Below are 27712 nucleotides of genomic sequence, written 5' to 3' on the forward strand. Positions count from 1 at the left end.
CTAAAATAGTGGTCTAGGAAACTAGGGCCCTCAGAGTAAATCTTGGATGGTAAGGAATCAAGACTAGTACCCAGTCCACTGATCATGAAACAACATGTTCATGCTGCACATTGGACAACCCTGACGATGCATATAAACCATTTTACAGCTCCAATCAGGATAGTTAATCAAATTTATGATCATATTGTTTGGATACATTCAACACACCACTCACCTTTTTTAAGGATTATAGTTTTCTTTTTTGATGCAACCAAGTGTACTCACATAGCTATAGTTTTAATTAACAAAAAATGGCTTGGTTAAAAATTCAGTGTTTATGGTGCAAATCAGATGGAAGGTATGAAGAGGAAGATGACATTTGGCAAATAATATATGTGGACCAGAACATCTGTGTGGTAACAAGACTAAAGGAAATGACCTGGTTATGATTCATAAACTCTATCAGAGCGGTTTGTAGTGACAGTGAAGCGCATTTTCAGTGAAAAAAAAAAATCCTCTTCATCCAGATTAATTGGGAATTGGATTAATTATCATAGCAACTACATTTTAAGTCCACACGAGTGTTGCAGGAAAGGTAATTTAATTGATCAGGTGCATCATCCTCAACATAATTTCATTATTATTTTCCATATTATTATTATTTTACATTCATCACTCATCGTCTATGCTCTATACATAATAATGACACAATGGAAACAGGATTTCAGATATTTTCACAGCTTTATTACAAAGATATTTACTAATTATAAGGATTTTTGACAATATGTGATAATGCAGCTCATTTGAGAGAGAGAAGAACAGTATATGTTCAAGAAAACAGTACAACAGAACAACATGGTAAACACTTGTAGCATGTAGCAAGCAAGTAAATAAACAAACAGTGTAATCATTAAGAGCAGTTAAAGCTGAAAGACTGGTGACGCTCAGAGGGTTTTGTATTTATACCACAGTACTGAGGCTTGAAGAAAAGCTGCTGCTGTGGGTTAATAACAGTCTCAGTGTCTTTATTTGACTTGTGAAAACCATCTTGACACTGTTTCCTCTTCAGACCATCGTGATGTCTGGTGGGCGGGGCCCAAGGTCTGGTTCAGGTTTCTAAATTCAGAGATGAACTTCAGATCATTTTTCATGTGTGAAAAGTGTTGAATTGAAATTGAGAGGATTATTAAAGTTTAAAACATGTCTAACTTCAACATTGATTACACAGAGGCATTGATTAGATGAACCTAAAAACACTGATAGAGGAGTTGTCTTCATGTCTTTATGCTTGTTTAAAAGTAACATTTGTTCTCTAAACTGTGGTCATGTCATAATAGTTTCACATGTGATGAAACGTGTTTTAATGACAAACTGCATCTGTAGCATCTAAATAAAACCCTGAAGACGCTCTGACAGCTCCGTGTACGTGTCTCGTCTCTCTGTAGTTTTCCAGCTTCGTGACAACAACCAGCACAAACACCTCAAGTCTTTCAAGAGGTTTCTGTTTTTCTGTCGTCAAGTTTTTTCGGCGAACGTCCGAGTTTCCCAAAGTGAAGTCGTGCCAGCAGCAGCAGCTGCAGAACCATTACCACAACGGTTAAGATGATCCTCATGAGGAGAAGGACATGGATGAAGTTGTCTGAGAAGAGACGAGTGTCTCTAGACGTGTCTCTGTGGAGTTCTGCAAAGACGACAGAAATAAAGTATTTGACAGAAAAGGAGTTCTCTTTGCATTGTTCAATAAAATGTAGCTGCAGTCAGGTGCTTGTCAGACATAGGATGTAGAGATGAGACATTTGACTCTCTGGGTAAAAAATGTCATCATTACATTTTATGGGGCCACAATGACCTTTAAAAACAAGACTCTATTCAGTTTGTCCTTGAGTCCAACAGTGTTGCTGGGATCTTGTGTTCACCGTGGAAAGGCATTTGTCGGAGTCTCGCCCCTTTACTGTAATATCCCTTTTCAGATTTTTTATTTTTGAATTTTTTTGTTTGTTTTAAAACTAAGGAAAACAAAACTTGGTGGAAAGGTTGTGGTTCTGATTTCATGCCTTTGACCTTTGTCCACATCTTTTTGTTATAATGAAAGGTTACACAACATTTGAACAAATTCCAACCTTCATTAAAACGGGTTGGACTGTTATGAAACATGTTTGTCTCTCACCTGTGACAGTCAGTCTGCTCTCTGGTGACTCTCCTGCTCCCTGGATGCTGCACTTGTACAGTCCTTCAACAAACCTGGAGACTTTGTTCATTCTGATCTCTTCTGTTGGATTCTTGTTCATTGGGACGTTGTCTTTGTAGAAAACAGCTTTCAGGTTGGTGGAAGTCATCTTGTTTCTGCAGCGCAGAGTCACAGTATCTCCCTCCATCACAGGAAGTGCAGGACTCTCCAGGATCACTGAGCCTCCTGAAGAACATGTTGAAGAAGAGGAAAGTTTGATGAACAGACTTGGTGTTACTCTAAATAGAAAACCAAAGAGAATTTTTAAAGTTGAGTAAGATTACAAGTTCAAAATCATATAATGGCTTAAAAAAGTACCAGTGACAATGACGTTGATTCTGTTGCTTCTTTCTCCTCCTTCAGTCTCACACCAGTATTCTCCACTGTCTGCGGGATACAGTGCAGTAGCTCTGCAGCACGAACCTGATGATGTCCTCTCCATGATGCATGCTGGAGTAAATCCTCCATCATCCCTGGATCCTCTTAACTGAGCATAACCATCAGTCCCGTCACAATGAAAAGAGACACGCTCAAGTTCAAAGAACTGCAGACGGTCTGGAGTGATACGAAGAGAAGCTGCACCTGAAACTGAGAAAATAATAACATATCTTTCTTTAAAAATGTTCCAAATTAATCATCCATATTGAGTTTTCTTATTCGGGGAAGGATGAACTGAGTTTTTTTTTTTTAATCTATCAAATGAATTTTAAAAAAAGAAATTCAAGCATCACTGGAGAAACAAAGGAGCAATGTTGTAAATCAGCAACAGATGCTTTGTCCTTGAGTTCAACGGTGTTGCTGGGATCTTGTGTTCATGGGGCTAAAACATGTTTTGTGAGGTCTTTACAACCATGACTGTAACCTTTGACCTTTGTCCACATCTAATCAGGAGGTGAACCTAACCATAATGATTTGCCAACGCCGAAATGATGCTGTTTGGCGATTTAGATATTCTACACAGACAGATGAACATGAGGTTCCTGAGTACAGCAGAGCATGTAAACACACCAACACTCACAAACATTTGGCTAGCACAGGGGTTTTCAAAGTGTGAGGCGCGCCTCCCTTGGGGGGCGCCAGAGAGTTTGAGGGGAGGCGCGACATGAGAAAAAGAAAAAAAGAAAAACTGAAAACATTCAAACAAAAGATGAGTTACATGTCACTTGCACATAGGGCTAAATGATTAATGTTTTTGCACTAGCCTATAGTTTGCAATTATATATATATATATAATATTATTATACTGCGGTATGATAAAACACGATCTTGTAACACACAGACTGCGATTATGCTCGACTGATGTGTCAGAGAGCAGTCTCACCCCCGACGCGTCATGACGCTTGGTCAGGGCCCTTTCGCGTTGTGCACTGACGCCCAAGGTCCCAATGCAATCCCCTCCACGGCGATATGTGACGCTCAGAGCGAGTGATCAGAGAGACTGTGTTGCAGGGAGAGCGGAGCTAAGCTGGCCTCGGCTGAATGTAGCACTAGTACGTCGGCTGTGGAACTATTCTGGTTAGAAAAAGAAGAGCGTCAGGTGCTGCGCAGCCACAGCGTCAGGTATAACTTCATATGAACGCAGCTCAAAGCGACCTGGTGTCTCTCACTCAGATAAATACATTGGATCAGCAGTAGCACCGCGTGTCCTAACGCATAAAGCCGCAATATACCGCTCCTAAAAAAAAAAAAAAAAAAGATGCACGTCGCGGCGGAGCTGACCAGATGAACAGCTGACATGTGGTCAAGACGTACAGAGACCTGTCACAGTGTCACCTGTGCATTGATAAACTTCAACCTCAGACTGTCTGCTTCCTAGATGATCACACGGAGAGCATGAAGCTGCTTGTGTGATGAGTGTGTTACAGAGTTCTATATGTTTAGGTTTATTCGTCAGTGCTTTATGTTGTCATGATAATTAATATATGCTGAGAAACAAGCTTGTAAATCAAACAAATCCTACAGGAAAGACCAATGTATGTTTGGCGCACAGCTGTTTATTTTTCATTAAGGGGGGCTCACTCTCTCACACTTTGAAAAGCAGCATTGAAAAGCAGCATCCTCAGGCCATCATTATATGCCACCTTGAGTCTCTGCATAAAGCTGCTTTTGTAGTGCCGCCACAAGTGGGCAGTATACAAATTCCAACCTTCATTAAAATGGGGTGGACTGCTATGAAACATGTTTGTCTCTCACCTGTGACAGTCAGTCTGCTCTCTGGTGACTCTCCAGCTCCCTGGATGCTGCACTTGTACAGTCCTTCAACAAACCTGGAGACGTTGTTCATTCTGATCTCTTCTGTTGGACTGTTGTTCATAGTGACGTTGCCTTTGTAGAAAACAGCTTTAAGGTTGGTGGAAGTCGTCTTGTTTCTGCAGCGCAGAGTCACAGTATCTCCCTCCATCACAGGAAGAGCAGGACTCTCCAGGATCACTGAGCCACCTGAAGAACATTTATACAGGTGAGTGACACATTAGATGCATGAAGGTAGGGATAGATTAAAGGTAGCAATTTCTAAATAAAGAAAAAGAGGCAAATTAAGTGAACAAATATTTTCTGTGACAGATCAACTCTTTGTCAAAGAGTAGAAGTTCTGGAGATGACTGGTAAAGATAGATTACATCAGGTGATTGTTTAATTGTCACACACACTATCACTAGATAGATTCAGTTTCATCATGAGGGGTCCTTAATGACAAATACAATATTCATGAAAAATTACATTGATGAATCCATAAAATTAAAAACCCCAACCACCATACATGAAAAGTGACTAAATCCCTGCACATTTAGCACAAATCTGCAAAAATCTGTATAATTTGTGGATTTACAATATAAAACAGGCTCAATAGATTGTAATCCTTTGATTTTCATTCTGGACAAACACTAAGAGAAACTACTGATTATTCCATGTTCACAGTAGATCTGTAGTGGATTCAGAAGAAATACGAACGTACCAGTGATGGTGATGTTGATGCTGTTGCTTCTTTCTCCTCCTTCAGTCTCACACCAGTATTCTCCACTGTCTGATGGATACAGTGCAGCAGCTGTGCAGGACGAAGCTGATGATGTCCTCTTCATGACGCATGCTGGAGTAAATGCTCCATCATCCCTGCTCCCTCTTAACTGAGCAGAACCATCAGTTCCCTCACAATTAAAAGAGACAGACTCATGGTCAAAGAACTGCAGACGGTCTGGAGTGATACGAAGAGAAGCTGCACCTGAAAGTCCACACATAAAATATCCAAAAGTTGGTATTTTGATATTCATCACAAGAGGAACTAATTTAAGTGACATAGATCAGTCTTGTGATTTCTTTTTTTTTTTTTTTTTACAGGATGTAGTATTAGCTGAACTCATTTTTTTTTAACTCCCACTTCAAATTTGTAAAGTTCATTAGTGAAACTCTGTGAAACAAATCTTCAGGCAGACAAGAATGATGTAGAAAAACTAGAAAAATTTCCTCTGGGATATTTTGATAGGGTTACGGGGGGCTACTGCCTGGCATGCTATCTCTGTCAAAATGGGAATCAAACCCACGACAGGTCAAGATAGACCTGATCAGACACATGATCATCTTTCACTGAGACTGATATGGAAGAGAGAAATGTGGAGAAAAAGAAGGATTTTCTGTCTCTGCACTGGTCTCACATTTGGGCTTATTCTGACAAAACGGTAACTACTATCAGAAAAAAACACAGACCATCATTGCTGTAAGGACTTCCTGAACAATTTGGTGTCATTTTGGTGTTTCTACTATAAAACATCGGTCCGTTCTGCTTCTCTCAGAAAATCTTTGTATTGGAGTCAATGAGGAGCAGAGACAGATGTGGCCGTACTTAGAGGCTGATAATTCAAATTCTGTAAGTCTCTCTGATATTTTGAGCACATTGTGAGAGACAGAACAAGTTTGTCTACAAATTTGTACGTTTTTTTGCGATTTACAACATGAACAATTTGTATTCTGTAAATTAAAGTAATAGCACACAGATCCCGATCAAGACACACATTTCGATACTGTATATACTTTGCCTATTACATTACTGAAACAAAATTTGGTACGGAAGATGAAGAAGAAGAAGAAGAAGAAGAAAAAACCCACAGTTCGGGGCCGTGGCCCTAATAAGGAGTTCCTCACCATTTTGTTGAGCATCAAGACTCTGAACTCGTGTCTCCAGCAGAAGAAATTCAAGCATCACTGGAGAAACAAAGGAGCAATGTTGTAAATCAGCAACAGATGCTTTGATGAGCAGCAACATATAAAAGTGAGGACAGAAAGAGAAGAAATGTGACACTGAGTACTCACACAGTCTGAAGCAGAGAGCTGTGACCTCCATGTCGTCTTGCTGCAGACTGAGCGTTGAGCTGAAATACAACTGAAGTATAACGTACGTGACAACTTCCTCTTCCTGTGGAGGTTATTTCTGATGCTGCTGCAGAAGGGGGGCAGGGTCTCAGAGGCTGAGGTGGGCTCTCAGTGTTGAGACACTATGAGGAAGGATCAACCATCCCTGCACCTCTGTCTTCATGGCAAAATAAGTTGTCACTGTGATGATGTCATAACCTGCTAGAGACAAACACCAAACTACCAAATGAAGCAGTGACATAAATAAACCTCATGTTGTTTGCAGAGGACAGCTCAAACAAGAATCAATATTCTTTACTTTGGTAAAAGAAGCAACACTTTAACACTTCAGACGATCACCAAGACAAGTAAAACTAAATTCAAAATTGTCACATTAACTCTATGAAACCATTTTTATTTTAATTTACCACTAAAACAACTTTGTCTGGTAACGTTGTGTTATTATCTCATAGTGTGGTGAATGTGCAGGTCACAACTTGTCCACCAGAGTGTTGTGGAGTTGTTGGATTGTGTATTTGATGAGTTTGATGAGGGAAACCAAGAAATCCCATAATGAGCCTCCGTAGCGTAGCTCTGAGCAGCTCTTCTAAAAGTAGCTTGCACTAACAATTAAAGGTAACAAACAATTAAAGGTAACAAACCTACCTCATCCTCCTCGACCTCACAGCAGCCTTCGACACCATTAACCACTCCATCCTGCTCTCCCGTCTGGAATCCTCTCTCCACATCACTGGCACAGCGCTCTCCTGGTTTCACTCCTACCTCACCAACCGACAACAGTTCATCAGCATCAACAACTGCACCTCCACCACCGCTCCTCTGTCACAAGGTGTCCCCCAGGGGTCGGTGCTTGGTCCCCTCCTCTTCATCCTCTACATCCTCCCCCTTGGCCAGATCATCCGTCAACATGGACTCCATTTTCACTGTTACGCCGACGATATCCAACTGTACATCTCCACCAAAGCCATCACCAACAACACCCACTCCACACTCAGCAACTGTCTCACAGAAATTAAATCTTGGATGCAAAAAAACTATCTTCAACTGAACAGTGACAAATCGGACATAATCATCATTGACCCCACATCCCGCATTAAAGCCAGCCACAACTTCTCCCTCACCTTTGATAACTGCACTTTGTCTCCCTCATCCCACACCCGCAACCTAGGAATCATCTTCGACAGTAAGCTAAGGTTTGACCTCCACATCAATCACATCACCAGGACCGCCTTCTTCCACCTCAAGAACATCGCCCGTCTCCGCCCCTCACTCACCTTCTCTGCTGCAGAAACCCTCATCCATGCATTCATCACATCCAGACTGGACTATTGCAACAGCATCCTCTATGGTTCACCATCCAAACTCCTCAATAAACTGCAATACATCCAGAACTCAGCCGCACGCCTGCTCACCCACACCCGCTCCAGAGATCACATCACCCCCGTCCTCCGTGACCTGCACTGGCTGCCCATCACTCACCGCATACAGTTCAAAATCCTCCTCCTCACACACAAAGCACTTAATAACCTGCACCCCCCCCCCCCACACCTCACAGACCTGCTCCATCACCACACCCCCTCCCGCGACCTCCGCTCATCCGAAGGAAACATCCTGTCACTACCCACACGGACCAAGCACCGAACCTGGGGGGACAGAGCCTTCTCCATCACTGCCCCCTCCCTCTGGAACTCACTCCCCAAACCCATCCGCACCTGCACTCATCTCCCAACATTCAAGACCATGTTAAAAACACACCTTTTTGAATCAGCTTTTAATACATAATTTCTGTGTGTGTTTTATATTGTTTTCTATGTTTTATACTGTCGTTGCTGCTTTTAATTGAATGTCTTGTGTTCTTAACTGCATTCATTGTATGTAAAGTGTCTTTGAGCTTTTGGAAAAGCGCTTATAAATACAATTTATTATTAGGGCCACGGGCAATCGCACCGGGCACTACTGTTATTGTGTGGATTTTTTCCTAGTTATTTTCTTTCTTCATCTTCCGGACGGTTTTCGATTCGCTACTAGTCCTGCAACTCGAAGAGTTGCAGGCCAAATTATATATCAAAACGTGCGGCTTGATCGGGATCGGGGGGCTATTACTTTTCTCAACAGTTTACGAATTTTTCGCGACGTAAGTCGCGAAAAACTGCGCAAAATTTTTGCATGTAAGTCAATGGGACGGGCGGAAAAAAAAGACCGAAAAAGACCAATCATTGGAGTTTAACAAACGTCTACTGCTCAGGCATACTTTCACCTAGAGACTCCATTTAAACTTTAAACAGTAGACACAAGTCTTGTGTATTGTCGTATTACTCCACGTTTTGATAGGTCATATAGTTTTTGATCAATCCCTGTTCAAGGACCATGATCATTCTTGGAGAAATTATGAGATTATAATGGGTGTGTATTGGACGGAATGTTCGTGTCAGAGTGCGTGACATCATCGGTTAGAGTGGGAGAGATGCCAGAAAAACTCCAGATTTTTTCTCTTTCCAAACTCGGCCCGGCCACAATTTACACTCTACACACATCATTTTTTCAGAATTTGTAAGACAAACTTGTTATCTCTCTTATCATCTGCTCAAAATATCAGAGAGACTTACAGAATTTAAACTCTGAGCCTCTAAGTGCGGCCACGTCTGTCTCTGCTCCTCATTGAGTCCAATACAAATATTTTCTGAGAGAAGCAGAACGGCCTGATGTTTTAAAACTGCCAGCGTCGCCAAAATATTTACTGTAGAAACACCAAATCGTACCAACATTTTCAGTAAGTCCTTAGAGCAACGTTGATCTGTGTTTTGTTCTGATAGGAGTTACCGTTTTGTCATGCTGAGCCTAATTGTGAGACCGGTGCAGAGGCAGAAAATGGCTCTTTTTCTCCACGTTTCTGTCTGTCTCAGCCTGCGGGGGCCCCTATCGCCGTGGTAACCTCTTTGATCCTCAGGCCAGGGCTCGTTAACTTCATAAACAATCCACCTGGCGCTCGTTTAAATGTTTATAAACACTGACACAGCTAAATCAGACTGACACAGGATGCAGCTACTAACTAACTATGTGTCAAGTCAGTCACACACACACACACAGACTCTAGAGCCAGCTTCATGTGATTACAGTCACACACACACACACACACAAACACACACACACCTTCATGTGATTAAAACACAGTTAACGTGCAACAGAATTTAAACTTAAACCATGATTTAATCTGGTTTTAAAGTTAAACCTTGTTGGTGTCAAATGCGTCAAATGCCTCTCGTGGGAGCAGCTGATAGAGTCCCCCCCAGCTGAAAGCAGCCCACCCCACCAGCCAGAGGGTCCAGGACCATAGGGACTGCAGTGGAGGAAGGCTGCCTTAACACCCTGCACAATGGCACCCAGTACACAGAAGTTAGACAGGACCAGTCAGCCCATCACCTGGTCCGTTCAACAAATCAGTTTATGCTACTGTGATTTATGTAGCCTAGTTAAATACTACAGTAATCATCATAGTGTATTGGCAGGAAAGACCATTTAAATCTGTATCAAATATCGATTAATGAATTAATCGATAATTTGCATGTTGGTCTTGGTTAAGTACCACCTTGAAAAAAAAAACAATGTTTTGTTGCTTAAGCTATTCAGTCATTCAATGGTATACTAAAATCCATGTGAAAAAAATGCTTCTCACTGTTCTCAGGTCAAATATTTATATGCAATTAAAATGCAATTAATTGCGATTAATTACAAAGCCTCTAATTAATTAGATGAATTGTTTTAATTGAGTCCTGGCCCTATTACACAAGATAAACACACACACACACACACACACACACACACACACACACACACACACACACACACACACACACACACACACACACACACACACACACACACACAGTTAACCTAATGTGGTTACAGCTCCTCCATATCAGTGCTTTTAGAAAGATGATCATGTGTCTGTCTGATCAGCTCTGTCTTGACCTTAAGATCGTGGGTTTGATTCCCATGTTGACAGAGATGGCAAAATCGGCAGTAGCCGTGGCCCATTCAAAATTTCCCGAGAGGAAATTTTCTAGTTATTATTATTATTACTATGACTATAGGGATTATGGCAATGGGCCAATTTGCAAAAATGTTGAACTATCCCTTTAGAGGCTTGATTGATGTAAAAAGAACAAAACTCCCCCTACAGGAAGAGCAGGTAAAAACAGCCACCTCATGTCTATACTACACTTTGAAGCTTTATTGTTTTATCAGCTGATCAGTTGCCTGGCAACAGGGTCAAAGTTCAGACACTCAGTGAAATTGAACTCTGAACATTATGTTTGTGTTTAAAGCTGAACTGATTTACTGGTCTGTGGTCAGATTCACATTTTCACCAACATGGACATTTACATCATTTGTATTGTAAATTGTAAACAACAAAACAACTTGACTGAACTGAAGTTTTGGAAGTTCAACATGATTTGAGATCAACACTGAGTTTTCTATTCTTGATAAACTGGTCTTTAGTCACTTTATGGTCGTGAGTCAGTAAATGATTCACAGACTTCAGACCTGTCGTCAGTTGAAATGAGCAACACAACTAGCAACAGTTACGTGGTGTTCTCAATCATTTTGCTTCTTTTTTCAATGTAATAACATTAAAATGTTGTATTCATGCATTGATCATTGATTGTTATTTATTTCATTCATATTATTGTCTCACATGAACTGTTACAGATGAGACATGAACAGACTGTAGCATCGAAAATCGTGTACTTACAGGTCCTTGTTACACTTGTAATAAGAAATGCCAAAGTCTCTCATTGCACAAGCATTTCACAAGTGTAACAAGGACCTGTAAGTACACGAAAATACACTATGTATTTACAATGTAAGTACATGTTATTACATACGGTTACATAGGTAATTACACTGTAATTAATTAGGTAGATACACATGACCAAGGACCCCTTAAAATAAAGTGTTACCCAAATGAGCTACAGTGGTTTGTCAAAGTCAAGTTTCCTCACAGGTTTAATGTGAATGGCTTCAATGGAAAGACTGAGTTAGTGGTGGGAACAGAGAAGTTCACTGTGACACTGTGTCAATTAAATCCAATTTGATTAAATTCTCACATGTTTGATTGTTAAAGTCTTATTAAGAAAACTGAATGTATTTCTTTAAAATGTTTTGTTTTCACACACAAAGCAGGAGAAACCAGAGGGATGAAAGTGATGGAGGAGAAAGAGTGAGAAAGAAGCTCATGACAGAGGAGACAGTGGAAACTGAGAATGAGAAAAGGGTAAAATGAAAAAAAAAAGAAATTTAAACATGACCGACAAGGTTGAACATCCTACAAAATAGAAGTCTTTACAAATGAGGAGGAACCACATGCTACCAACCACAAGACACAGATAAGTAAGAAGAAGATGCAGGCGGGAGCTGAGCAGGAAGTGGAATCTCTGAAGGTGGAGCTGAAGACCAAGGAGACAAAGATTTGTGTCTTTTTAAAAAAGAGGTTTCTTTCAACCAGCTCACTGTTTCTGTTTCCAGCTTCATTTAGTTAAAAACTGAACACTAAAATTCAGGACACTGTAGGCTGAATTCTGGATGTTGTTGGTTCAAAGAACAAAAACAGCTTCTTTTTTTCCCTGTTTTTCTATACTATTCACTATACTATATGTTATTACATAACATCTTTATGTTTTATATTTGTTAATCTTATCCACAACCTATTTTTTTGCTTTTTTGTTACAGACCGTGGGCTCTAATTTCGTAGACCAGGTGCAGGCGCGGCCTAGGTGCAGCGCAGAGAAGAACGGCGCGCCAATGGGGGGGGGGGGGCGTGTCCAGGCGCATCTTGACAATTCTGTGCACAGCAAGTGGGAGGAGAGAAGGCATGGAGTGGGACAAGAGGAGGAGAGAAGGAGTGAGTGGCAAATGAGCAAGAGAGAAGGCGTGAGTGGGACACGAGGAGGAAAGACGGCGAGGAGTGGGACGCGAGCAGGAGAGACGCCGTGGAGTGGGACGCGAGGAGGAAAGACGGCGTGGAGTGGGATTAACACAGCCAATTCAGATCTTTACCAATCAGATGAGCTCTTCTCCTCATCTTTAACTGCGGCTATGCACACTGCAACTTCGTCACTTTATGCTTCGACAGCGAGGCCAAAGGCCAAACCTCTCCCAAGAGGAAAGAGGGGTTTTGGTCCGGGAGGTCCAGAGGTAGAATCAGGAGTTTAATAATATTGTTAATAAGGTTTTGACCTGATACACTGGGAACCGTTGCCCAGTGTAAAAAGAAAAAAACCTACTTATGAAGACACTTCCATTTAGTAACCCATATTTAAACCCTGTGTAAGAGGTGTACACTGATACAACGCAAACAAACACCATGCATAACAGGGATGGAATCAGAAGCAAAGGACGGATTGCCGAGCGTCTTTCTCTCTCTCTCTATCTGTCCATCTCTTTTTTATCTTTTTTTTGTGATGAGATGACAGATGCTGAATATAGACTACTCACCATCTGATGCTGAGGCTGTTGTGGTTGGCTGAGAGAGTTAGTTAGTCAACTTTTAGGCTCTTTAAAGTATCCTGTAATGTTTGTAAAAACCTTGGCTATTACCTCTTCTATGCTTGTAAAAATTGTGGCTATTAATTATTTTTATGCATGTAAAAATCCTGGCTGTTAACTCTTGTATGTTCTTGTTCTTGCTGGATGTCTGTATAGTTGTGCCTATTTGCTATTGTCCTTTGTCTTTTCTCCTTTACAGCCCTCCTGCCCCCTCCCCTCAAGAAGCGTATCTCTCTTGTCAGGCCATCATTGTAAATAGAAACTTGTTCTTAATTGATTCCGCTTGGTTAAATAAAGGTTAAATAAAATAAAGTTGGCTTCACAGATAATTTAGTCATGCTGAGTTTCCATGACGCATGCCAACATCCTTTGATCTGATGTCAGATGTGACAGGACAATCAAATTCACGTGTTGATTCCATTAGTTGCATTAAATAGTGTTTGTTGTAATTTTTTATTGCATTTAAATGTGCTTGGAACTGTGTAAAGGTCTTGGTGACGTGCGCCGGTCAGCCAAACTACCACTGCCCCGGCTGCCCCTCACCTTGTGCCGAGAGTAGACCTGGTTGGAGCTGGCGGGCTTTCTCTCGGCACAGCTTTTTGGCACGAAACTTCCACTGCGCCAAGCTGGATCTGTCACACACTCGGTGCGCCGCGTTCTACCAAATTGCCAGATTCGCTGCGCCTGTTGTTACGTCTGCCGGCTGCGCCACCCTGCGCTGCGCCACGAAACTAGAGGCCTGTGGATGAGGATACACAAAAATGTAGGCCCTATGTTCCCACTGGACTCTCTCTACCTATCTGGACTCTATCTATCTGGCCTGTCTAGCCTCTACCGGGTCTTTTTACTAAACTTAAAGGGATAGTTCACCCTAGAATGATATTTCGCTCATTATCTACTCACCCTCATGTTGACTAAGGGCTGGAAGAATTATCAGAGTCCTCCGTCCCTTCTCTGAGTTACAGGGGGTCTTGGCGTCGCAGTGCATTTCAATGCAATGGTTGCAAAGGGACACCAGAGCTCTTCGTAAAAAAAACACACACAAAAAAACATCCAAATACCTCCATGATGCTCGTATGTAATGTCCGTCTTGTGCTGAAGCCCCAAATTGCGTAATTGTCCCGAAAAAAATTAAATAAGTCCACATTCCAAGCATGTTTGTAGCATTAGCTCCCTAGTGTTTGTTGTCCGGTCTTCCGCTGCCAGCGCGCATGCGCAATGTTCGCACTGAGACCGACTCGCTTCCTTGTTTACCCCGGCAAAGTGAGCCAGCCCCTGCTGCCGGCGAAGGACCAGAACCGCCGTGAAACGAGACAAGAAGAAGAAGAAGAAGAAGAAGAAGAAGAAGGTTTATAAACCGTCTTTGGAAGAAGAAGAAAAAGAAGAAGGAGAGGAAAAAGGAGGAGGAGAAGAGTAGCCTGCCTTACACCGGCATTTCTTTTTTGCCATCCAAAATGGTTCTCGTCTGTTCCTACCCTGGATGCTTCAACCAAGAAAAGCTTCTGAAGTGGAGAACCGGGAATACATCTTTCCACCGGCTGCCATTGCAAGACCCATATAGACTCCAACTGTGGCTATTGGCGCTTCGCATGGACCCTGACCTTCCATTGCAAGTACTCAAACACCACCGTGTTTGTAGTGAACATTTTTCACCAGATGATTTACGAAGAAACCCAATAGGACGGATGTGTTTGAAATCAACCGCTGTTCCGAACACAACGCTACCAGAGGTGTGTACAACAACTTTACGTTTTTACAAGCTATATACATTATGCTGCTATGGCTAAACAAGCTACTTCTGAACTAGCACGGTGCTACTACTACCTACCAGTGCAAACTTAGAAAGTGGCTTCAGAGCAACCTGAAGTTGTATGTTCTGTGCAATAAACGTCATTAGTGTAACTTACACAATAGGGCTGACCCGATTATCATATTTTGATAATCGAAGCTTTGACGGCCGGGTGGGGGGGTGGGGGGGGGGGGAGTTGGGGCAGACTAAAGTTGAGACAAAACCTTTGCCTTTTTATGGGTAACCATGTTCTAAAACACATAGATCTGGCAAAGGAGAAAAATATTTTCTGAACCCACTGACCCACTGACTAAGGCTGTGCTTGACTGATTGCTAGTAAAAGAAATAACCAGAAACATAATTGCCACTGAAACCAATGTAAATGTTTCCAGGAGGGACAGGCCAGCAGCGCCCCACACGTTCCTGCTGCAACAGAGACCCAAGACATAGAGACCTCCTGGTCTCCTGGTCATACTCAGAAGTATCATGAAGGGTTACTTGTGTTGCTCACAAGTCCCCAAGCTGCAGACAAGACAACATCAAGGACCTACATAGCCCGTCCCCCAACATGGTCATTTCAAACTGTAAGTACTCTCACATTATCACATGCAACTCAATTGCAACATAAAAAAGGAATTGTATTTTTTGCACAGATTTCAGTGTGAGGTATTACTAATACATGTCCTGTACTATGAGTTGATCAAAGACCTGACCAAAGACCTGGCCTTTCTGTGAGATAAAAGTATTACACTTACCATTATGTTGTTTGATGACATTAAGTTTAACTTATCTTATGTGTGTTTTTAAAAGAGTACAGATGATCCTTCATTTAATCCTGCTGCGGAAGACACTGAAGTTGAGGATTTATCATTCACTCCACCTCTACAATCAACGCCAGTGAAGATGAAGCAGAGACACCTAACTGATCAGACAGCTCACTCGCATATACAACAGCTAACGCTCAAAAGTCCAGAAAGTCAGGGAGCCCGAAAACGTCCATCAAGATTAGGGACATACTATGCCCTTGCACCAAGTTGGTCATATGAAACTGTAAGTACTTGCCACTGCATACTCACTTACTGTATAAAATATCAAGCCTTACTGACTAAGCCCTTTCAGACATTGATATTATGTCACTAAATTGCAACTTATTAAAATTTTGAATCTTAATTGGCTTTATAAAACTTGTATCAATGAATAATAGTTTGTGTCGATTAGTCAAAGCCACTGTTATTAACAAGTGCTGTCATTTTTATTTACTCCTACAAAGGATATACAAGTGCAGGGTCAACCTGAAAGAATGGAGCACAGTTTAGAGCATGACATCAGCATGTCCTCAGTAGATGTCCCTCCCGCCCGCACCCGAGACCACAGCTTTGTTCCTAGTTCAACCGGCACTTCAACTCCTAGTTCAGAAGAATCCGGGGAAACGGTGACTTGGAAAGAAAGGAAATGGATTGTCAACCAGTCCAGACTGATGCAGCTTTTTGAAAACTGCCATCAATGTGGAGGGACGATCCTCGAACCTCGTGTCTCCTCCACCGGTAGCCAAGTCCGGGTCGAATGGGACTGCCTAAATGGACACAGTGGAATTTGGACTTCCTGTCCTGATGTTCGCGGAATGCCAGAAAATAATCTTCTTCTTTCTGCATCTACACTTTTCACTGGTGCTACATACACTACCATTGCTGATTGGGCTGAACTGCTCAACCTCCAAACGCCAAAGAAAACAACATATTATTCAATACAGTCTTCATATCTCATCCCTGCCATTGATATGAAGTACAAAGAGCAACACCAGGCCATCATGGAACGTCTGCTTCAGACACAAACAGGGGTGCATGTGTCTGGAGATGGGAGATCAGACAGGTAAATAATTATATCAACCCTCTCAATCATTAAAATGTAGTTGTGTAAATGCAAATATCTAGCACTAGAAATTAAAATAAGATATACTGAAAATGTATAATGTTATGCTGTCCCTAAATCTTACAGCCCGGGCTACTCTGCAAAGTACAACACCTACAGCTTCATGGATGATGAAACAAAGGAAATAATCCAGTTTGATTTAGTGCAGGCAAGTATTACATTGAAAAAGAGATATTTTTTTATTTCCCTTGTTGAAATGAAAAGAAATATTTGCCTTTTGGCTTCTGGAAACTACGCCCTGTCCAGGAAGCTTTTATCAGAGTCACAAAGACAACATTATAATACATTTTATAGTAATTATAATAGTCATCAAGAGAAATGTTTCTGTGTGTTTCCCAATTAGATAAAAAGTAACTTCCTACTTCTTTATAATATTTTTAACTGCTCATCTGAGGAATTAATAGCCTAAGTAATTATGTTTCAATAAACAGGTGACTGAGGCATCCAGCTCTGTAGCAATGGAGTCGGTGGGATTTCGAAGAGGGCTGAATTATCTCCTGGAGCGTGGTGTGGAGATGGAGGTGGTGACCACGGACAGATCACCATCTATAAGGAAGATAATGCGGGAAGATTACAAAGAGATTCATCACGAGTTTGACATATGGCACGTTGTGAAAGGTATTAAATGGGTCTGGGCTTTTAGTCATTCATGCTCATATTTGTGTCTTGTCAGAGTGATCTAATGAAATCTGTGTTTGTTTCTAGGCCTCATGAAGAAAATATTGACAGCATCTAACCGGAAGGATAACCGTGACCTTCAGCCTTGGATCAAATCCATATGCAACCACTTATGGTATGCATGTGCAACCTGTGGGAGTGACCCAGATGTGAGTATCATCAAATATATTCTGTTAGGGTTTGGGGTTTTACATTGCTGGCAATTTAGTGTCACTGTAAGTTCCCTCTCTGTTTCTTTTTCCCTATATGTGATTGAATTTATTGAATAACTTTTTTTTATTTTAAAACATTTTATGCAGAGTTTGACAAAAAAGTGGAAGGCACTGCTACACCACATCTGCGGCGTGCACCGTTGGGAGGAGGATGGAGAACAGAAGACTTGCCAGCACGGCGACCTCAGTCCAGAAGAACAGAGACGCAAGAGGTGGCTGCAGAAAGACTCTCCTGCTTTCAAGACCTTGGCTTCTTTCGTTCTTGACAAACGTTTGATGCAGGACCTGAGGCACATGGCTCTATTCAAACACACAGGTTTGTGTTTCCTGTGCTAGTGTTGCTATGTTTTATTTCTTTTTCCTTAGACATTATTGATCAGTAAAAAAAAATAATTCTGAATTCGTTTTCTTAGGCAAGCTAGAGGTGTTCCATTCTGCACTACTGAAGTACAGTGAGAAGAGACTTCACTTCCACTACTCCTCCATGAAAGCTCGCACCCAACTTGCCATAATGGACCACAACGAGAACGCTCAGCGTGAACAAGCTACCACAGCTTCCGGTATGATGCCTGAAATAGTAAATAATAATAAATGAGGAAAATTATTATGTTTTTGTGAAGTAACACAGGTCAAACTTTTCTTTTTCTTTTTTTTGTTCAGATCATACATAGTCAGTTGTGAGCAAATTCTGAGTCTGATATATAATTTATGAATAATGTACTTTATGCTTTCTTTCTTTTCAGGGGATCCAAGATTCAATGTGGTTTTCCCAAAACAGTCTAAGGAATGGGTGGCCAAAAAAATCTATGTTCCTCCAACACAGAAATTTAGACAAAATCTGGTGGAGGAAGTTCTTCAGCTACGCTTGGAGCCATCAGTCATATTCAAGGACCCCACGTCACATGCACCACATCCCCCATTGCCTCCCAATATTGCCTCAAAAATGAAGCCTGACAAGCAAGATGTGATTGAAAAACATAAAAGTCGCTTTAGCTTGAAATTGTAATGTTTATGTTGACCAGCGTAGCTCTGTCCTGAACTGTCCAGCACAAAGGCTGCTACGGGCAGAAAATTGCAGCCAAACAATAACTCTAAAACTCAAGTAAAACAGATTGAAGGGCCACTGTTTTTTGCTCTTGTTCTTGTGATGTTTGATTATGAAAAATGTCATAATAAAGTTGGAAAAAGGGCTGTTCATTCTGATTTAAAATGTTTTATTCAAACTTATTTATATTCACAAAATACAACACCAGGTATCCTGTACTTCTCACAAAAAAATACTAAAGTTAACTTATTGTTTATTCACAAACTACAACACCAGGTATCCTGTACTTCTCACAAAAAATACTAAAGTGAAATTATTTATAATGGTTTATTCACAAACTGTAACACCAAGTTTCCTGTACTTCTCAGAAGAAATAACAAAGTGCTGAATGAATTATTCAAAGATGTAACAGTGTCAAAAAGAACATTTTAGTGACATCCATGTTGGGGTGTGTGTGTGGAGGGGGTGGGGGGATCATTGAAGAAGTTCTTCAAAAGCTAATTCTGGCTCTTTGAATCCCACATACAGTCCAGTGGGGGAGGGATAGGCGTCCCGAATGGTTCCAACGATGCAGGAGGGCAAGACTTTCCTGTTTTTTCTGCCTAGTAATTGGCCTTTCAGAACCCATTCCAACACCACCCGATAAGCCACCAATCTGCACTGTCTGTAAAAGAAAATGAGAAAATACATTATTTAAAATAAATGAAACGACAATAGATTGTAGCACTAGCCTAGGTTAGCAAGCTACTGTAGTGAGCAAGGAGCTGCGGTGAAAAAAAGACGTTTTATTATCAATTATCAAAGAATTACATTACTTACTGCTCTGAAAGCTGGCCACTTGGTCCTTCGGGCCTCGATCGTTTCTTCCAGTTGACTCGAGAACTGTGAAACATCATCTCGAGAACACCACGGGTCAGTAATGGTGGAAACTCCTGGTGATCGGTTATACACGGTGTCGGTGGAGCATCAGTTTCGTCTGAGGAGATGTTCAGATTCTCAAGTGTAGGTATCGCAAGTTCCCAGTCAGCGCAACACAGACTTTCCTCGTCTGTTGGCATTGGCTTGCATTTAGTACAAGTACACCACCAGGTTTCCCGTGCTCGGCTTCTGTATTCAGCTGGCTGTGAGTCTGGTTCACCTGTGGCAGCCATGGCAGCCGCAGCAGCAGCCGTAGCTGCTGCTTCGTCCTGTTGCCTGAGTTCCTCCTCTGTCCATTCTGGCTCGTACAAATACGGCTCAGCAAAGAAATGCAGCTCGTCCTCCACATCAAAATCTTCAGCCATGGCTAAAATATGTTTTAAGAGGCCAAAATTGCACGAAAAAGTGTTGTCCCGGTGCAAGGCAGGCTATTACGGACTGCTTCTAGTCCTTCGCCGGGGTAAACAAGGAAGCGAGTCGGTCTCAGTGCGAACCTTGCGCATGCGCGCTGGCAGCGGAATACCGGACAACAAACACTAGGGAGCTAATGCTACAAACATGCTTGGAATGTGGACTTATTTAATTTTTTTCGGGACAATTACGCAATTTGGGGCTTCAGCACAAGACGGACATTACATACGAGCATCATGGAGGTATTTGGATGTTTTTTTGTGTGTGTTTTTTTTACGAAGGGCTCTCGTGTCCCTTTGCAACCATTGCATTGAAATGCACTGCGACGCCAAGACCCCCTGTAACTCAGAGAAGGGACGGAGGACTCTGATAATTCTTCCAGCCCTTAGTCAACATGAGGGTGAGTAGATAATGAGCGAAATATCATTCTAGGGTGAACTATCCCTTTAACCAACTCTTTTCTTCATTGCCTAAACCCAACCAATGGTGGGACCAAAGGGCTGTGGGAACATAGGGCCTAATTTTCAGTGACAACAAAAGTTAGAAATGTGGGAACATAGGGCTGTGGGAACATAGGGCTGTGGGAACATAGGAATGACCCCTGCTGATGTAGTTTAGTATTATGTTTGAGGTTTTTATGAACTTCCACACATAATAACACAAACAACACAACACACTGTAACAGTGAGACATTACAGTAAAGTCATTACTGCACATGAAAAATAAAGAATAGATCAAAGTAAAAATGTATTAATCCGTCAATAGAATATAATAAAGACAGTGAGGGCGACTGTGACAGTAGTTTATACAATAAAAGCTGTTTTTATTTTGTCCCCTGTTTCAAACTAAGTCCACTGTCCAACAGATGGACAGAGTCTCTGGAGCTGATTTAACACAGTCTGAGGATTAGATCATCATTCAGAGTGTTTTCATATCTTCACTTTCTGTAAATCATTCACCGTTTGATTGTAGAACAACATCTGTGTAGACGTCATGTCATTTTTATTATTCTTATTTTTTAATAAAACACATTTGTACGACTCATTGCAGTTGATTCTTTATTTCAGTGGTTTGAGGAGAAATCTGCTCACAAATGCTGATTTGTGAGTTTCACTGTGAAAAAAAACAACCAAATCATCCATCAAACCAAGGTGAAGCTGCTGCTGCTGGTTTCCAGTCGTCATCAGAGTGAGACTTGATTTCCTTAAAGCTGCAGTGTCTCAGTTTATCAACTGCTCAGACTAAAGAGTCATTGATCTGAGTCATGATGGTTTTAATTGCAGCTGTAATATTTTACACTGATGATCATCAGGCTCAAAGTTCACTTCAGGACAAACACACTCAGAGTGAAACTTTTAATCACTGAATAATTGATTACCAGTAATATGTCAAGTCTGAAAAATGAACTTTTAATGTTTGTAGCTACTTCACCCTTTAATCAGCTTCTTCAGTGTTTAGAGATCAATCAACAGCTGTTACTGATCAATACACTGAACGATTACATGCAATTCTACAACTGATCAACTAGAGCAAGAAATAAAGGTCAACGATCTGTTAATGATTCATAAATCAGTAATAGATCCACCAGAGCGATGGATATGAAATCCACCAAACAACATGTTGTTCTTACAACATGATTTTGAAACTTTATTATGGGTCATTTCTCCTTCAACAAACCATCTCTCTCTTCAGTCTTCACTCGTGTCTTTTTTCTGTAAACTGTGAGACAAAATACACAAAACATTATATTGGTTAATTATTACAAACTCAACAGTCACTTACTCAATATTTCACTGAGCTTCAAACAGTGTCCATCTCAGTTGAATGGGTCTTATTTTTTAGAGTATTAGATTATGAAAATAGAAATAATAAAGATCTCACCCTGAGATTTGAGGAACTGTAATATTTTCTAATACTTACCAAATGATCAATAATTAATCAGTTAGGTTCAACCATCAGTCTCACCTGAACACTTGCATAGACAATTCCCTCCTGTGGTTCTTTGGCTGCTCTGAGGTTCTGGGAAGACGTGGATCTGGATGATCCTGGTTCTGCTTTGGAAACAAACAGAATTTGCGTTTCATCTTAAAATATAAAATAATGTGTAAAATGACACCTCAAATAATAAAACATATTTTGGTCACAGCCATTAATACAAAAATAAACCATTTGATAGCTACGGAAAATGAGAATGGCTATATTATATTCATTTTTTAAAATTGTATTGCTATTTTCTCGTATAGCTACTATTTTGTTATCTTGGTATAACAAAGACCTTTTAGTTCAGAAGAGAGAGCACATCTCTCCCACTTTAGCTTCTCTCCACTGGCTTCCTGTAGGATTTAGAATAGACTTCAAAATCCTTCTGCTGACTTATAAGGCTCTTAATGATAAAGCTCCGTCCTATCTGAAAGAACTAATCATTCCTTACTGTCCTACCAGAGCACTCCGCTCCCAGAATGCAGGTCTAGTGACTCCCAGTATCTCTAAAAACAGACTGGGAGGTAGAGTCTTCAGTTACCGGGCTCCTTTACTGTGGAACCAGCTCTCTCCATGGGTCAAAGAGGCAGACACTCTAACTACATTTAAGTCTAGACTTAAGACCTTCCTTTATGACAGGGCTTTTAGTTAGGGCTGGTTCAGGTAGCTCTGAACCATTTTATAGCTACGCTGCTATAGGCTTAGACTGCTGGGGACACATCTGGTTACACAGAGCCCTCTCCTCTCCTCTCCTCTCCTCTCCTCTCCTCTCCTCTCCTCTCCTCTCCTCTCCTCTCCTCTCCTCTCCTCTCCTTCCCCCCCCCCCCCCCTTTCCCCTGCTGTTTAACCGGCCTGCCCTCTCTTCCTATGAACCAGTCCTCCCATTAAGTTGGCCTGCTCTCCCTGCCTTCCCTCCCACCGGAAGCTGCCTCCATCAGCTCTTCTTAACATTTCTATGTTTCCCACATTCTGTGTTATAAATTATAAACTGTAAACTGTTTTCTTGTCTGTAACAACATCTATTGCACGTCTGTCCGTCCTGGGTGAGGGATCCCTCCTCTGTTGCTCACCCTGAGGTTTCTCCGATTTTTCCCTGTTAAAAGGGTTTACCATGGAGTTTTTCCTCAGTGGATGTGAGGGTCTAAGGGCAGAGGATGTTGTTATGATGCCATGTAAAGCCCTTTGAGACAAACTGTTTTTGCCTTGCCTTGCCTTTTATGGTAAGAGAAATAATTTATTGCAGAATATATGGCCATTCTAGGCTTCCACAGAGAGCCTTACACTGGTCTATATATTTTAAACCGTGAGTATGTTTGTTAATGGTACATGTTGGTGTGACTGACAGTAGACGTCTCCTGCTTCTATATCTGGTTATAAATATACTGATGCTAAAGGTCTGAACAGGCCTCTTACCGTTCTCTGTCTGTGCTTCTCTGCTGTGGTTTGTCTCAGTGCAGACATTCAAACTCTCACCAGTGTCAGCAGCGTCTAAAACAACAGACCACAGAGAGAGGGAGCAGAAATCATTCAGACGTTAGAGTCGACCGCTTCAACTGCCACTGACTCCTCTTCTTATTTTAACCTCCTCAGTGGTCGACCTAGACGATGAACACCTGAATCTTAAAATAAGTTTCATCAGAATACAGACGTGTGAAAACTCTTGTTGGGTGTTTCACATGAAAATCTAGTTCACCTTTGTCCTTTCTCTTCTTTATGACAACGGCTGCATACGTCAAACTATTTGGATCATCTGCATCGTTCACTCCAGAAACTTAAATACATAGAGAATGCATGAAATTATTAACAGACTGAAGGCTGGCAGGTGGACTGGTCTGATTATATATACACACTGTACTTTATCATCTGAGACACATTAGTTAGATAACTCACCTGAGTCTGATGTTCTTGACGTTATTGAGCAAACTGATGGATAGAAAAGTAAAATGATTGACATCAATAGAAAAAGATCTTAAATCATTGTCATACAGTATATTACAGGGAGAGGTATTTGCTTCTCTGCACCTCTGTGTTTGCTAACATGGAGAAACCCCAGCAGCAGCAGCACCAGCAGCAGCATCAGGGCTACAGTCGAGACGATGATGATGATCCACTGCAGGTTGTGGAGGTTTGTAGAGTCAGGGTCTTCTGTTCTGAGTTCTTTCTGAGCTGCTGGAAACATGATGGAAACTGAATGCACTGCAACTTCACATATGACACCTGCTGTAGGACTTTCTAGATTTTTAACAATATAGAGTTTTAACCACTGTAAAGATCTGTAAGTATTAACAAAACAGAGGAAAAGTTATCTTCACACAGTCTGTGAAGTTATGTTTCCTGTTCAGGGACATAAAATAGTATATCTTCAATGAATACAATATATTTAAGGATTTTTTCATATTTACATAGTTTCAAAAATATCCTTGATAGAACATTGTATTCGATTTAAACAGGATCTATATTTACCTCATATGGCAGTTTTGTTGAATGGATGTATGTTTACAATGAACATGGTTCATGTACACAATTTATGAAACACAAAATTATGGCTGAAATAATATCTGTACATTTTAAAAACATACATAACACTATAACTGGCAAAAAAAATTTGGTCTAGATCCTGTAAAGAAATGTCGAATAGATGTAAAATACTGTATGACATAAATGCTTCTATATTGAGATGTATTCGTATATGGATTAGAGATGTTGCAGTGTAACATATTAGGGGATTTACTATTATACTATGTGAATGTGCCTAAAGTTAGCTGAGATAGGCTCCAGCTCACCCCTGACCCTAAGCAGTATAGAAAATGAATGAACAATTATGGTATCTATACATCCTGTTAATAGTAAAGAAATATTTTAGAAATAATAAAAAATCTCAAATTCTGTACATTTACATTCATTAAAAAATATCTATAACATGAATATTTTTGATGACATTAAAAAATGTTATATGTTGAATTTCAGTTTTGTTTCAAAGATTATATACTTTTTTTTACTCATATGTTCATATATCATGACCTTTATAGCTCCTGTATTTTAATATATTTAAAATACATAGCAGGAATTGTGTACGTTGACATACGCATACAAAATGGATATGGTATTATTTGATTATTTGTTGTATTTTAAATTTCATCATTTCTTTTGACTAAACATATATACATTATGTCAATTTATAACATTATTGCCATTTTTTTTTATATATATTTGTGTATTTTTTTAAACACATATTTTACACATATTTTTCACAGTATAATAACAATAACAGTTTACATTTATATAGTGCTTTTTTATACAATACCCGATACCCCAAGTGCTAAACCATTATCACTCATGCAACATTCACACCGGGGGGTGGTAAACTACAACTCTAGCCACAGCTAAAACATATCTACAAACCCAAATAGATTGTAGAAAAGATTTTACAATTCTTATATACAATCTTCAACAGTCCCTGACTGTACAAATACTGTAGTTCAGTCTCACCTGTGACAGTCAGTCTGCTCTCTGGTGACTCTCCAGCTCCCTGGATGCTGCACTTGTACAGTCCTTCATCAAACTTGGAGACTTTGTTCATTCTCATCTCTTCTGTTGGACTCTTGTTCATTGTGACGTTGTCTTTGTAGAAAACAGCTTTCAGGTTGGTGGAAGTCGTCTTGTTTCTGCAGCGCAGAGTCACAGTATCTCCCTCCATCACAGGAAGAGCAGGACTCTCCAGGATCACTGAGCCTCCTGAAGAACATGTTGAAGAAGAGGAAAGTTTGATGAACAGAATTGGTGTTACTCTAAATAGTAAACTAAAGAGAATTCATACAGGTGAGTTGGAATTGAAATTCAAAATAGATATAATGGCTTAAAAAAGTACCAGTGACAATGATGTTAATGCTGTTGCTTCTTTTTCTTCCTTCAGTCTCACACCAGTATTCTCCACTGTCTGGTGAATACAGTGCAGCAGCTCTGCAGGACGAACCTGATGATGTCCTCTTTATGACACATATTGTAGTAAGTTCCCCATTGGCCCTAATCCCTCTTACCTGAGCAGAACCATGAGTTCCCTCACAATGAAAAGAGACACGCTCAAGCTCAAAGAACTGCAGACGGTCTGGAGTGATACGAAGAGAAGCTGCAGCTGAAACTGAGAAAAAAAATACAATACAATTATTTTCTTAGGAGTGTTCCAAATTAATCATCAATATTCAGTTTTCTTTTTTTTAAATTTTTTTTTATTCATTTATTTTTCATTTTTCCTTTGATGTTTTTCACTAAAAAATGTCATAAATGTTGCAGGAACGTGCCAGTGACTGATAAGATATGTGCTGGAATATGTACTTAAATTCTGCAATAAAGTATTAAAAAATAAATAAATAAATAAAATAAAAAATTCAGTTTTCTTATCCAGGGAAGGATGAACTGAGTTTAAACATAAATAAATGAATCTAAACTTAGAAATGAATATTTTTAAAGGTTTTCCCTGTTCCTCACCACTTTGCTGAGCGTAAAGACTCTGAACTTGTGTCTCCAGCAGAAGAAATTCAAGCATCACTGGAGAAACAAAGGAGCAATGTTGTAAATCAGCAACAGATGCTTTGATGAGCAGCAACATATAAAAGTGCAGACAGAAAGAGAAGAAATGTGACACTGAGTACTCACACAGTCTGAAGCAGAGAGCTGTGACCTCCATGTCGTCTTGCTGCAGACTGAGTGTTGAGCTGAAATACAACTGAAGTAGAATGTACGTGACAACTTCCTCTTCCTGTGGAGGTTATTTCTGATGCTGCTGCAGAAGGGGGGCAGGGTCTTAGAGGCCTCAGTCGTCTCTCAGTCTGACATACAACAATACTGTTTTCATGGCAAAATGTGGTTGTGGAATTGGTACAGGTGTCTTTGAGTATTTAATGCATTTGTGGATGTGTTTTATCCAAGTCTGATAATGATAATAAAAATAAAAGGTTATGATGATGTCATAACCTGCATCAACTATCATCATAGTTGTCTACAGAACACAACTGAAAGAAGTATCAACCCAATTGCCTTTGCAACGCACAACCTCTGCATCAACGTGGAGAAGATAAAGGAGGTGTGTACCTGGGAGTGAACATTTGCAGGGACGTCACCTGGGCCTACAACACAGCCAACACCATAGAGAAGGCCCAACAACAACTTATTCCTTGTAAAGGCTGAAAAGGCAGCAACCCAGTCTGGACAAATGAAGTGAACCCTCTTCTAGACTAATGTTGCTGTATAACCTTGAGTTCTTCCCTTAGGTTAGAGAAGCAACACTTCAATGGATAAATCCTACAAGACAAGTGAAACTCATGCACTCACAAAGTCATACTATCATGTCAACTTTCATTCATATTATTGAAAGGCCTGATGGGTGTAAAAAGAACAAAACACCCCCTACAGTAAGAACAGGTAAGAACAGCCACGTCATGTTGTGTACTACTACTACACTTTGAAGCTGTATTATAGGTGTATCAACTGATCAGTTGCCTGGCAACAGGGTCAAAGTCCCTCATAAATATATTCAGATTTAAATTAAAGCAGAAGTAAGCAGAATATTTGTGTTAATATAAGTCTTAAATAGTTCTATCTTCCGACAGCAATCACTTATATAGAGTGTTTGGTCTGAA

At 40.5% G+C, this 27712-nt stretch overlaps 3 protein-coding genes across 4 annotated transcripts in view; 2 read left to right on the top strand and 1 right to left on the bottom strand.

The window, feature by feature from the left end:
- The window catches only part of LOC311001374 (uncharacterized protein), a 98408-nt gene that overhangs the window by 32571 nt on the left and 38125 nt on the right, over positions 1–27712 (top strand). The gene's annotated exons all lie outside the window — the stretch shown is intronic.
- Positions 1–27712, top strand: part of LOC311001324 (uncharacterized protein) — a 130261-nt gene that overhangs the window by 20523 nt on the left and 82026 nt on the right. The window contains exon 1 of one of the 2 annotated variants that reach the window (XM_083992377.1): positions 10904–11155. The exons of the other annotated variant lie outside the window; for it this stretch is intronic. Within the exon in view, the coding sequence (XP_083848503.1) occupies positions 11129–11155 (27 nt within the window). The 5' untranslated portion in view covers positions 10904–11128. Of the gene's footprint in view, positions 1–10903; positions 11156–27712 lie in introns of those variants that run through there. 2 annotated transcript variants of the gene reach the window in all.
- On the bottom strand, positions 1470–26584 carry LOC311001469 (Fc receptor-like protein 5; the record flags this gene model as incomplete). The annotated part of the gene is made up of 4 exons (XM_083992557.1): positions 26562–26584; positions 5160–5423; positions 2147–2392; positions 1470–1660 (listed from the first exon to the last, which is right to left on the bottom strand). Exons 2-4 carry the CDS (start codon positions 5281–5283, stop codon positions 1470–1472), a joined length of 561 nt encoding a protein of 186 aa, XP_083848683.1. The 5' UTR covers positions 5284–5423; positions 26562–26584.

The sequence above is a fragment of the Trachurus trachurus genome (genome assembly GCF_905171665.1).
Source record: "Trachurus trachurus genome assembly, chromosome: 18".
NCBI classification, from domain to species: Eukaryota; Metazoa; Chordata; class Actinopteri; order Carangiformes; family Carangidae; genus Trachurus; species Trachurus trachurus.